The following is a 14,192-nucleotide window of genomic DNA, read 5'->3' as shown; positions in this document are numbered from 1 at the left end:
GCTGGGGGAGGAAGAATCATGCAATCATGCCAGGGATCGAAGTTGGGTCAGCCACATGCAAGGCAAAAGCCTTACTTCCTGTGTTACATTTCAGTACCCTCATTCTTAAAGATTTTTCTAACTTAAAATGACAACCTATTCCAAAATAGGAGTATCCTATTCCAAAACAGCATCACTCAAAACCAGACTAGCAATCAACTAATATCTTCTGGGAAATGCAATCCAAGACCACCCCAAAGTTACACTTTATTCTTTAGGGGAAAAGAACTGATGTAGAGGATTTTATTTAAATCAGGGGTCTCAAACTCAATTTACCTGGGGGCCACAGGAGGCAAAGTCGGGTGAGGCAGAGCCGCATAAGGGATTTCACAAAACAAAATGTCCTCAAATGTCATTATTAACAGTTTTAATTATTTCTTCTGAACATGAATAGAACATTGAGTGAAGATCATGAACAGCTCTTCTGAAATGGCATCTTTTGCCTATTCCTTGCTGCCAGAGACTTGACAGCACTTCTTCGCACAAATCTGAACCACATTTGGCTTTAGAGAGGAAGCAGTTGAGACCCTCAGTATGGCTTGAAGATGATCATCATTAAGTCTAGATCTGTACTTTGACTTATTGAAGCTCAATGTGGAGAATAACTTTTCACACAAATATGTGCTCCCAAAAAGGCTCATGGTACACTTGAACATTCGGGAAAGCTCAGGGAAGCTGGGGGGCAATTCTCCAAAAAATTGTCCATGCATGTCTGCTTTTCCACTAATCTCCCTGAACTTGGCTTTGAGATCAGAGTTGCATTGCAGATCAATGAGCTCCATTTGAAACACAGGAGGCGCATCTTATACATCAAAGGAAAAGGGGTCCACAAAAATTTGGAAAGTGGCTTTGTGCTTTTTGAAGTTTGCAAATCTGTGATCAAATTCCTTCTCTAGTTAAAAATAGCAACAACATATTTCTCACCACTGAATGGTATGCCTGCATCCACAAGTTCCTTGCATGCTGGGAAATGGCAATGGTTTGTCTGAGAAAGCTGGGATTTCCATAACACAAGTTTTGTGGAGAATGCTCTCACGTTGTCATAGCAGCACTGATAAGCTGCCCCGGGCCTTGTAGCATCTTATTTAGTACATTCAGCTTATGTGTGATGTCAACAAGAAAAGCTAAGTCCATGAGCCATTTGTGATCACTCACCTCAGAAACAGCATTCCCATCCTTCTCCATGAAAGCTTTCACTTCTTCTCTCAACTCAAAAAATCTTTTCAGGACAGTAGAGCACATCTCCATATTCTGACTATTTCCTCTAAAAAAGCAAGAACCTCCTGTGCTTTAAGCCCCTGGATCTGATTTGGTTGATGCATTTCAAAACGACATCACATTGTCACATGGCAGGCATTTACTGCAAAAGACCTGCTGATGGATAATGCAGTGAAGAGCAATGGCCTTCTTTCTCTATACCCTCCTCTTCAAGTTTTGTGTTTTGTTTTGTTTTTTTTTTTTATTTTGGGCCACACCCTGCGGTGCTCAGGGGTTACTCCTGGCTGTCTGCTCAGAAATAGCTCCTGGCAGGCACGGGGGACCATATGGGACACTGGGATTTGAACCAACCACCTTTGGTCCTGGATCGGCTGCTTGCAAGGCAAATGCCGCTGTGCTATCTCTCCGGGCCCTCAAGGTTTTTTTGAACAAGTGCCACCAGTTCATTTTTCCTCCCTGTCATCGATGGCGCTCCATCAGTTATTATTCCAACAAACCTCTTCCATGGCAAACCTGCATTCTATCTCATTAGCGGTGCTCTGGCCATGCATTGGAATTATTGTGAGCAGCTCCTCTGTCAATTCAAAATTGCAATCAATACCATGGACATAAATTGTGAGCTGCGCAGTGTCTGTTATATCTGTGCCCTCGTCAAGAGCAACTGAGTATGCATCAAAACATTTGGCTTTCTCACACAGTTGATGATGTCACTTGGCATGTCAGAAATGCACTTTGCCACAGTGTTGGCAGAAAGGCTGATTTTGCTAAACTGACCTTTCTTTTCTGGACAGATAATACTTGCAGACTGTAACATGCATTTTTTAACAAACTCTCCTTCTGTGAATGGTTTCCCTGCCTTAGCAATCATCTCACTAACCATGTAACTAGCTTCAACTGATGCAACATTCTCTTTGGTTGCTTTCTTGAAGAAATCTTGTTGCCTCATTAGACAATGCTTTAAGACTGGCAACCCGCTTGGCTCTCTAATTTCCTTGATATTTTTCACATTCCTCAGCATGTTTAGTTGAATAATGGCATTTCAAGTTGTATTCCTTGTACACTGCAACTTTCTCTGAGCAAATAAGACACGTGGGGATGTCCCTGTGCTCAACAAAGAAATACTGCGTCTCCCACTTTTCCTGAAATTGTCTGTGCTTGTCATCAATCTTTCTCTTCACTGCAGGCTTTGATGAAGTCATGATGAAGGTATGACAAAATCTAATTCTGTAATAAACTTCTCTCCCTTAGGCCGCCAATAATGCAAGGAACAGCGGGCAAGAGCAGCGGAAATGACATCTGCACTAGGCACAAAGTATTCACGATTATTCGCTTACCGAATATTCGCAATAAAAAATCTCATTAGTAAGAAAAAAAAATCGCAAAAAATCGCATTAAACATTTGCATACCCCGAACGGAACTGCTCGGGGTATGCGAATGTTTAATGCAATTTTTTTCGTACTAATGCGATTTTTATTGCGAATAATTGCAAATACTGCGATATTTGAAGGCCAGCCGCAGGCCACAAAATGTACGGAGGGCCGCAAACGGCCCACGGGCTGTGAGTTTGAGACTCCTGATTTAAATCATGCCTTCTACTTGCAGTTCATATTTTCACATTTTTGAAAGATGACCTGTTATAGCATGACATTTAACATATAACACATACATTTTAGTCTTACTAATCTGAATTTAATTCATTTGTATGTAGTTTGTACCATGCTGAAAGTATTGTCATTAGTCAAAAAAGTGGCTTTAAGAAATATTTCATCAGGGGCAGGCGAGGTGGCGCTAGAGGTAAAGTGTCTGCCTTACAATTGCTAGCCAAGGAAGGACTGCAGTTCGATCCCCTGGTGTCCCAAATGGTCCCACCAAGCCAGGGGCAATTTCTGAGCGCTTAGCCAGGAGTAACCCCTGAGCATCAAATGGGTATGGCCCGAAAAACAAAAAAAAAAAAAAAAAAAAAAAGAAATATTTGATCAAGGGCCAGAGTGATAGCACAGCAGTAGGGCATATGCCTTGCATACTGCCAAATCAGGAAGGACCCGGGTTCAATCCCCAGCATCCCATATAATCCCCAAGCCTGCCAGGAGAGATTTCTGAGCACAGAGTCAGGAGTAACCCCTGACCACAGCCGGTTGTGGCCCAAAACAAAAACAAAAAAAATATTTGATCAGTTCCACTGTAATTTCTCCAAATATTATTCCTGAATACAGGTAGGTGCTTTTTAATTGTAATGAGAGTCAAAGAAAGTAACTTTTTCCTATCTAGCCCAACTTATCTATTCACTGATAATTAACAGCTGCTATATTAAATATACTAAGTTCACTCCCCATTTGTTTTAATCCTATCTATTTGTCCCCCTCTTTGGTGCTTTTCCACAAAGAAAGATTAATCACATATAATTACCTAAATAAGAACCCTTAGAACAGGCATACATGAGCATTCTACACTGCCCACCTTTCTTTTTCCAGTTTCTGAAAGATTAATATAATCTCCAGTTCTTGTATCCCTAATTAAGAATTAAATATATCCCCATCTTCCAGTATCTGCTTTAATATATATAATGGCATTTAAAGACCTGAATTCTCAGAGCTATGGTTTCAGGGAATTGGCAGTGGTAGGGGGAGGAGTTAGGGTACTTTGACAGTACTTAAGGGATAGATAGTCTTGCCTCTGTGATCAGGAGTGATCATGGAACTAGATGAGGTGCCAGAGAAGGAACCAGGGTAAGGCAGATGCAGCCACTTGCAAGACAAGTGCCTTACCCTTCAGTACTATTTGCTGCCAATTTCTGTTTTTATTTTTCTCCCAATTAGTCTTTTTTTTTTTGTTTTTTTTTTTTTTTGGTTTTTGGGCCACACCCGTTTGACGCTCAGGGGTTACTCCTGGCTATGTGCTCAGAAATCGCCCCTGGCTTGGGGGGACCATATGGGACGCCGGGGGATCGAACCGCGGTCCTTCCTTGGCTAGCGCTTGCAAGGCAGACACCTTACCTCCAGCGCCACCTACCCGGCCCCCCAATTAGTCTTTATAGTGAGGATTTATTACTTTCATAATCAGAGCATAATGTTTTTAAACTGTAAAGTTTTTACAGAACAGACCTTCAATAAAAATAAAAAAATAATCTTGACATTAATAAATCAAACATGAATGCTAAAGTTATCCCAAAGCATTCCCAAATTATAACGTAAAATAGAGTCGACTCGCACCTGTTTCTCTGTGGTTTTCTTTCTAACTTCTACTACCCTCTCTTCTAATTCTTCCAATTCATTTTCCTCAGTATCAAGATCATCATCATCATGTTCATCATCATCAAATTCCTCTTCTTCATCAAAACCCTCTTCGTCATCATCTTCTATTTCTGCTCCAGAATCTTCATCCTCATCATCATCATCATCATCATCATCATCCTCTCCAGCCTCTTCATCCTCATCATCTGTTGTATCTCCAATTTTCCCTTCTGTATTACTTAGGTCCGAAATCAAAAGTGCCTGTAAGCCGTTCCGTAATTTGATGTAACTAAAAAAAAAAAAAAAAATTTACGGACACTTTTAGTTACTCATTATACCAAAGCAAGTGATGCATTTAACAGAACTTTCAAAAATACAGTTAAGACTTTTCCCCACTCTGGAGAAGCCCAGGCTATCTTGAACATAAATTCCTCTTTCTCCCCTCACATCTCGCCATAGATTTATTTCAACAAGAATTATTTAGTAAAAACTAAATAAATAAAATAAAAAAATCCAGATACAAACATAAAAAAATCCAGTTGTGGAGGGAGGGTACTGGTGGGGAAGGCTAAGTCCAGGAGTGCTCAGGGACTATTTTCAGCCTGGTCCCAGTGGTGCTCAGTGAACCAAGGCAGGGACAGAACCCAGGTCTAAGAACAAGCACTACAAAGTGACAATAATAGTTGTAAATTATCATTCTGGACAAGAACTGGGAATTAAAAGGGAGTAAAGGGTTATGCATGATACCCCTAGAATTAACAGTATTGTAAACCACAGTGCCTAAAAGGAAAAGGGGAAGATGGAGGGGAGGAGAGAGGGAAAGAAAGAGAGGGAGAGAGAGAAATGTCTGTCATAGAGACAGGTGGGGGTAGGTAGAGTGAAAGGGAGAAAATGAACACTGGTGAAGGGATGAGTGCTGGAACATTATATGACCAAAACTCAACTATCAACAACTTTTTAACTCTATCTCAGTGATATAATGTAAAAAGAAGAAAAATAAGCACTAGTCATGTGAGCTACTTTCTCAGCCCCCAATACTATTTTAGAGGAAAATAGTAATTTGAGCCACATCTGGCAGTGCTTGGGGGCTACTTCTAGATCTTTGCTCAGAGGCCATTCCTAGTTCTCAGGAGACATGACATACTGGAGATCAAACCAGGTTAAGTCACATGCAAGACAAATGCCTAAAGACCTGAACTTTCAATCTCTAAGTACAGTACTATTTGAGCCATCCCAGCAGTGCTCAGGGAATCATATGTGGTATGGGGATCTATCTGGGGTCAGTCTCATACAAAGCAAAAACCTTAATCCCTGTACTATCTCTCCAGTCCCCAAACTAATTTTGGCGGTGCACAACTAGCAGTTTTCAGTGGCTATTCCTGGTTCTGTGCTCCAAGGGTAACTCTGATAGTGTTTAGAAACCCTAGTGTGCCAGGGATCAAATCAGGTTTGGCTACAAGCAAGACACACACTTCACCCCTGAATTATCTCTTGGTTTTTGGGGCCACACCCAGCAGCGCTAAGTAACACCTGGCTCTGAGCTCAGAAATTACTCTTGGTGGTGCTCGGGTACCATATGGGATGCTGGTGAGCCACATGCAAGACAAATGCCCTACACACTGTGCTCTCTGACTCCTTTCTCTCATACTATTTTATTTTTGTTTGTTTTGGTTTTGGGGAGGCCACACTTAGCGGTGCTCAGGGCTACTCCTGACTCTGCACTCAGAAATTACTCCTGGCAGGCTTGGGAGATCATATGGGATACTGGAAATTGAACCCAGGTCGGCAGTGTGCAAGGAAAATGCCTTACTCATGTGCTATCGCTAGGGCTTCTCCAATACTATTTTAAACAATAAAATTAGTTGCTCATAGAAAAGGGATATTAAAAGCCTATCAGTTCATTAATTAGCTAAAGAAACCAACATTTTTTTTTTGGCTTTTGGGCCACACCTGGTGATGCTCAGGGATTACTCCTGGTTCTGAGCTCAGAAATTGCTCATAGCTTGGGGGACCACATGGGACTCCGGGGATCAAAACGAGGTCCGTCCTGGGTCAGCCACGTGCAAGACAAATATTCTACCACTGCGCTATGCTTGAGCCCCTAAAGAAACACTTTAAACAAAAAAAGACTTCCTATATATATTCTGAATATATTGGGCACATAGATCTCAACATTATATAAACCTTGTTTGAAGTTTTAAAATTTGGGGGATTATTTGGGGGGGGGGGTTCCCACCCAAAAATATGCTCACTGGTTACTCCTGGCTCTGCATTCAGAAATTACACCTAGCGGTGTGCTTGGGGGACCATATGGAATGATAGGCATTGAACTCAGGTCTGCCATGTGCAAATTATAAATGCCCTACTCACAGTATCATCCAGCCCGTTTTAAAATTATGAATGACTGGCTCAATCTCTGCTGCCCACATTGCAATCTGCAATGTACTCTCTCTTTCCTATACTATCTCTACTCTTAAATTTTTCTAAATAAAGCTGTTTCAATTTTAATTATAAAAATACATTTACCAATTCAAAACCAATTTTAGAGGTCAAACATATACAACCAATTAAATATTGGCTATATACTTAGTATATGACACTAAACAAACATTCAACCATACTGAAAGGTTTAGCCTAAGAGAAATAAATCTATTCCTCAATATACAGAGCAGTCATCCAGCTTAAATATTAAAACAAAAATCTCATATATTTAAATTGATAATTCCTTTTAACATGCAGTTTTCAATATTTTCAAAGCTGTTTTTACAGGCTTTAGAAAAAAATTAATACATCTCTAAGAGTACTAAGCTGATAGGCATGAAGTTGATTATCCTATTGTATCCCCACTATAAAATTGTCTCATTTACTTTATTACTATTCATTAAACATATAAGTATTGTATCAGATAATATCATGAAACATATAAAATTATAAAAATAAAACCACTTTGTCCCCCAGAATGTATTCACTATTTAGAACATTAAAATACAACTAAGTCAATGCAACAGAAAATAATAAAGGTACAAAAATGTCAAAAGGCAGAAAAAGACAGGGAAAGTTCTCAAAGACAAGGTTCATTGAGCTTGAGATTTGATGATGATAAAACACAGTCCTAGAGCCAGGAGGTAGTTTAGTGGTAATCTCTGCTTTGAATGTGTGAGGTGTGGGTTCGATTTCCAGTTGTGTTCGATTTCCATATGTCCATTGGGGAACATATGTGTTAGTACACCAGCATAGCTAAGCATAAAACAATATTAATACTATCGCAAATCTTCCCAAATGCAAAGACAAGGGAACACTGGCTCAATATGGAAGACTGAATGCACATATAGTTTTCTCCTTACCACAAATTTTAAAATATTATCTAAAAAACAAATTTTGTTATTTTTTTATTTTGAGAAATCAGTTTAGATGTACAAAATATAAAAGGATGCTATTAGCAGATCAGAGTTGAACTAGAGTCCCAGCCACATGCTAGTTAAGTGCCTTAACTTTTCTCCATGTGTGTGATTAAAAAAAAGTTAAGCAGGGATAAGGTCTCCTGAGCACTGCCAAGAGTAATAGAGCCAGGAGTAAGCCCTGAACATGGCCAGGTATGACTCAAAATTAAAAAAAAAAAAAATTGTTTAAGCAAAAGAATGATGTGTGTGTGTGTGTGTGTGTGTGTGTGTGTGTGTGTGTGTGTGTGTGTGTGTGTGTATAATTCAAAAGACTTGTTGGGGAGGACTAGTATGAATGGATTTCAGAGGGAAATCGTTTGAAAAACACTGATTTAGATCTTTTTAATTGGGACTTCTTCTAAGCAGTACTCAGAGGCCCTAGGCAACTCCCAGTGCTAGCTGTGTGAGCTGGGCTGTTGAGTGTTCATCCAATGATGCAGTGCTGCCTGGGCCCAGCAGTATTGACAAGCACCAGGCTGACTCTAGCAATAACTCAAGAATCCATTAGGGTTATTCCCAGCAGTGGTGGTGGTATAAGGGAGATCCAGTTTGGGGCTTGTAATGCCAGACATATTCTCTAGTCCCTCCTATGCGCTAGCTCCGAAATTCTAGTTCTTTTATTTTCTTTTGCTCAGGGGTTACTTCTGGTGGCTCTGCACTCGGGGTCATTGTTGGTGGTGCTTGGGGGACTATATGGGATGCCAGGGATTGAACACAGGTTGGCCACATATAAAGCAAACACCCTACCTGCTGTGCTACACTCCAGCCGAGTCTAGTTCTTAAGCTGACCCTCTCTACCACTTAGATAAAAGCAACAAGTTTGAGGGAGGGGGTGGAAAAGCTGCAAGCTTCCTTATATATATTATATAAAATATTACAGTACTTCAAGTTTCTCAAATAATAATTAAAGAACTTCATTCAGTAATAACTTGGCAGTTGTTCTATAACCGTCTGTGCCAAATAACCTATCATAGTAGGGTATGCTAAAATGGAAGCAGTTTTCTAAGAATGAGAACAATCTGTGCAGAAATTAATTCTAGGATAAACTTTGGATACAGAAGCTTAGAGAAGCAGATATCAAAGCAGGCTTTGTAAAGGATATTTCTTTTATAACTTAAATTATTCAAAATTAAAGAGTACTGGTGGGACTATATTAAGCTGAGAAGTTTCTGCACCTCAAAGGAAACAGTGCCTAGGATACAAAAGCCACCCACAGAATGGGAAAAACTATTCACCTAATACTGATCAGATAAGGAGTGACTATCAGAGATATACAAGGTACTAACAGAACTTATCAAGAAAAAGACACCTAACCCCATCACAAAATGGGGTGAAGAAATGAACACACTCATCACAAAGAACAATAAGTACTGGTAGGGATGTGGGGAAAAAGGAACTCTCATTCACTGCTGGTGGGAATGCCTAGTCCAACCTTTATTGAAATCATATGAAGATTCCTCAAAAAAAATGGAAATTGAGCTTCCATATGATTCAGCTATGAACCACTCCTAGAGATATATACTAGGAACATAAAAATGCAATACAAATGCCTTCCTCATACCTATATTCATCGTAGCACTGTTTACAATAGCCAGACTCTGAAAATAACCAAGATGCCCTTCAACAGATGAATGGCTAAAGAAACTGTGGTACATGTACAAAATGGAATATTATGCAGCCGTCAGGAGAGATGAAGTCATAAAATTTCCCATACATGGATGGACATGGAAACTATTATGCTGAGTGAAATAAGTCAGAGGGAGAGAGAGAGATACACAGAATAGTCTCACTTATCTATGGGTTTTAAGGAAAATAAAAGACATTATTGTAATAATGCCCAGAGATGTGGGCCTGAAGGACCAGATCACAATATGAAGCTCACCTCGAGGAGGGGTGAGTGCATTTAGAACACTAACAACTACCAAGACAATGTTAATGAGAGAAATAGAATACAGGCAGGGGGTGTGGGTGGAGGGAGACAGGGTGCACTGGTGGTGAGAATGTTGCACTGGTGAAGAGGGGTGTTCTTTTTGTAACTGAAATCCAACTACAGTCATGTTTGTAATCACAATGTTTAAATAAAGATATTAAAAAAAAAGAAATGACACTTTCTCAAAAAAATATAAATGGCCAAAAGGCAAATGAAAAAATGTTCCACATCACTACTCATCAGGGAGATGCCATCTCACGCCACAGAGACTGGCACACATCACAAAGAACAAGAACAATCAGTGCTGGTGGAATGTGGGGAGAAAGGAAATCTCATTCACTGCTGGTGGAAATGCTGTCTAGTTCAATCTTTATGGAAAACAATATGGAGGTTCCTCAAAAAACTAAAAATTGAGCTCCCATATGATCAGCTATATCACTCCTAGGAATATACCCTAAGACAGTGGTCGGCAACCTTTTTTTTCAACTGAGCCAAATCTTGCCAAAACCACGATTGAAATTTATTTTGAGAGCCACACAGGACACTAACTGACAGAGGCTAGGAGGAGAGACCTGACTCCTGGAGCGGCCGCCCGGCACACAGAAGAGCCAAATTAAAAGTGTAAAGAGTCGGGCCCGGAGAGATAGCACAGCGGCGTTTGCCTTGCAAGCAGCTGATCCAGGACCAAAGGTGGTTGGTTCGAATCCCAGTGTCCCATATGGTCCCCCGTACCTGCCAGGAGCTATTTCTGAGCAGACAGCCAGGAGTAACCCCTGAGCACCGCCGGGTGTGGCCCAAAAACCAAAAAAAAAAAAAAAAAAAAAAAGTGTAAAGAGTCACATGTGTCTCGCGAGCCGCATGTTGCCAACCACTGCCCTAGGAACACAAAAATACAACACAAAAATTCCTGCCTCATACCTATTTTCACTGCAGTGTTATTTACAATAGCCAGATTCTGGAAACAACCAAGATGCCCTTCAACAGATGAATGACTAAAAAACTGTAATATATATATATACAATAGGATATTATGCAAAAAAAAAAAAAAAAAGAATATCATGCAGCCATCAGGAGAGATGAAGTCATGAAATTTTCCTATACATGAATGGACATGGAAACTATTATGCTGAGTGAAATAAGTCAGAGGGGCAGAGATAGACACAGAATAGTCTAACTCATCTATAGGTTTTAAAAAAAATAAATGACAATATTGTGATAATGCCCATAGACAATAGAGATGAGGGCTAGAAGGATTGGCTCACAATATGAAGCTCACCACGAAGAGTGGTGAGTGCAGTTAGAAAAATAACTACAACTATGGTGACAATGTTAATGAGTGAGAGTAGTAGTACGCCTGTCTCGAATACAGGCAGGGGGTGGGGGAGAAATATGGGGACACTGGTGGTGGGAATTTTGCACTCGTGAAGGGGGGGTGTTCTTTATATGACAGAAACCAACTACAATCATGGCTGTAATCATGGTGCTTAAATAAAGATATTTTAAAAAAAAAAAAAAAAAAGAGTACTGAGATAGAGGGCAGGAAAAAGAAAGACATTCTGGGCCCAGAGAGATAGCGCAGCGGCGTTTGCCTTGCAAGCAGCTGATCCAGGACCAAAGGTGGTTGGTTCGAATCCCATTGTCCCATATGGTCCCCCGTGCCTTCCAGGAGCTATTTCTGAGCAGACAGCCAGGAGTAACCCCTGAGCACCACCAGGTGTGACCCAAAAACCAAAAAAAAAAAAAAAAAAAAAAAAAGAGATTCTACTTTCAAAACTATCCTTCGCATTCTACTTCCCAAATAAACCACAAATCTGGTACCTTTTCATTGATTTCACATCTACTTCCTTGATCCATGATGACATTTTCTAGTCTCCTACCTAATTTCCACATCCATTCCAACCTCAACATTGACTTACCCATCCACTCATACCATACCTCAAGTTTATCCTCAGTAGTCTGATCAGTCTGACAAGGAATATTTTTTGGTAGTTTTTTTCAATCTTCATAATAATATATATCTTGACAGATTTTAACAATTTTTGCTACAGGCAAAATAAAATGTTACATTCCAATGTCTTTTTTTTTGTTGTTGTTGGGTTTTGTTTTTTGGGTTTTTTTTTTGTTTTTGTTTTTGATTTTGGGGATCACACCCAGAGACACTCAGGGGTTACTCCTGGCTCTGTGCTCAGAAATGGCTCCTGGCAGGCTCAGGGACCATATGGGATGCCGGGATTCGAACCACTGTCCTTCCAGGATTGGCTGCTTGCAAGGCAAACGCCCTACCGCTGTGCTATCTCTCCAGCCCCATTCCAGTGCCTTTTAGTCCCGGATCATATAATTAAACAGGTGAATTTTCCATGATTTAATGTTGAAATGATATGTAACAATACAGAGGTACAGTCATTGCTTACTTTCTAAATGGGACCTTCCTGGCTGTGTCACAGTCCTTTTGCAAATAGCCCTTCGTTTAAACTTTACTCTATTGGAGCTGGGGATATAGATCAGAGGTAAACACTGTTATTCAAGGTGGAAGGCTTTGAGTTTGATCCCTGCACTTACCGGTGATCAATTAACTATGAGCCTGGGACTAAGGCTCAGACTTTTCGTGCATAAAGTTGTTAGTTCAATCCTGAGTACCACCTACATGCTGAATGCTGTTCAGGTCGCACTGCCATTTGTGTTCCCATCACAACAAATCATGTAACCCCTGACAAGGCATATTATTGGCTAACTTATATTCTCCTCAAAGGTCTTAGGTTGAAGTCCCACATTCTAGTACCGGCTAACTTATATTGCCCTCAAAGGTCTTAGGCTGAAGTTCCACATCCTAGTACCTCAGAATATGATTATATTTAGAAATAGGGCCTTGAAAGGGGCTTAAAGTGTTATCTAATTTAACTAAGTGGTTAACATGGGCCCTAATTTAATCTGACTGGTATCATTAATATAAAGTAAATTTAGACACAGGAAATAGACAATGTACACACACAGATGACACAGCAGAAGGCAGTCATCTACAAGCCAGAGAGAAGTCTCATTAGAAACTCTTGATCTCAGATTTCAGCATTGTGAGAACATTCCCTTCTGTGATGTAAGTCACCCAGTATGTGGCTTTCTGTTACAGCAACCCTAACTATAACAAAGCTATTTCCTTTTTAAAATCAATGGTTTCAGAGGCCGGAGAGATAGCATGGAGGTAGGGTATTTTTGCCTTGCACACAGCCAATTCAGGATGGATAGTGGTTCAAATCCCGGCTTCCCATATGGTCCCCCGAGCCTGCCAGGAGCGATTTCTGAGCATAGAGCCAGGAGTAACCCTGAGTGCTATCAGTGTGACCCGAAAACAAAACAATAAAAATAATAAAATAAAATAAAATAAATAAAAATCAATGGTTTCAGGAGATGGTACAGCAGGTGAAGTGCTTGACCTGCTAGTGGCTGAACTGGGTTTGATCCCTGGCGCCATGGTACCCCAAGCCTGCCAGAACTGAACAATGAGCAGAGACAAAAATGCTGGCACTGCAGCCCACAAACAAAACAACCTACCACCACCACCACCACCAAATCAATGATTTCTGAGTCAGGAAGAAAGCTCACAAGCTTTGCATTCTGGAGCCACACATTTGATTCCTGGCAACAGCTGTGGCTGCAAAACACACACACACACACACACACACACAACACCAGCATCCTTACACACACACACACACACACACACACCTGGCAACAGCTGTGGCCGCAAAACACACACACACACACAAAACACCAGCATCCTTACACACACACACACACACACACACACACACCACACACACCAGTATCCTTCACCAAGATTGAGTCTCAGTGGTAGAGCATGCTGGTAGGGCCCAGAGTCCAATCCTCACAACATCTCTCCATCTTTCTCTGTCTCTGTCTCTCTCTCACACACACAAATACACACACACACACACACACACACACACACACACACAGAGTTTCCCAGTCCCTCTCCAACCTTCTTTCACACCTCCTTGCCTCTTTCTTTTTGCTATGACCAATATCTATACTGTGGCTTCAGTTCTACATGGGCCTTGTATTTTCTATTCCCTCAGCCTCAGGTAAAGGACATGCGGGGCTGCTCTCTTTCGAGACTACTGAAAAAATCCTTTCACAAAGGCTTTCTCTGACCATTCTCTAAAATAACATCACAATCCATTTTGAACCTCTTTTATCCTGATTTTCTCCTCAGTTTATCATCACTGATCTTTTAAAAAATGTTTTCTGGCAGATGTATATATCTTGTATATTGAAGTGCTTCACACAAATTGCATTTTTTTCCCAGCTACCATAAGGCC

At 40.6% G+C, this 14,192-nt stretch overlaps 1 protein-coding gene and 1 long non-coding RNA gene across 3 annotated transcripts in view; one reads left to right on the top strand and one right to left on the bottom strand.

Moving 5' to 3' along the window:
- LOC126011454 (uncharacterized) overlaps positions 1–10,631 on the top strand; it is a 46,402-nt gene extending 35,771 nt beyond the window's left edge. Inside the window, exon 2 of the long non-coding RNA XR_007496766.1 lies at positions 10,549–10,631. This is a non-coding gene — a long non-coding RNA (uncharacterized LOC126011454). The remainder of the gene's footprint in view (positions 1–10,548) is intronic.
- The window catches only part of NRDC (nardilysin convertase), an 82,743-nt gene that overhangs the window by 52,939 nt on the left and 15,612 nt on the right, over positions 1–14,192 (bottom strand). For both annotated transcript variants that reach the window (XM_049774643.1, XM_049774642.1), the window contains exon 2: positions 4,468–4,777. In XM_049774643.1, coding sequence (XP_049630600.1) covers positions 4,468–4,777 — 310 coding nt within the window. The remainder of the gene's footprint in view (positions 1–4,467; positions 4,778–14,192) is intronic.

The sequence above is a fragment of the Suncus etruscus genome, chromosome 6, assembly GCF_024139225.1.
Source record: "Suncus etruscus isolate mSunEtr1 chromosome 6, mSunEtr1.pri.cur, whole genome shotgun sequence".
In the NCBI taxonomy this organism is placed as follows: Eukaryota; Metazoa; Chordata; class Mammalia; order Eulipotyphla; family Soricidae; genus Suncus; species Suncus etruscus.
This window is presented reverse-complemented; position numbering and strand designations above follow the sequence as displayed.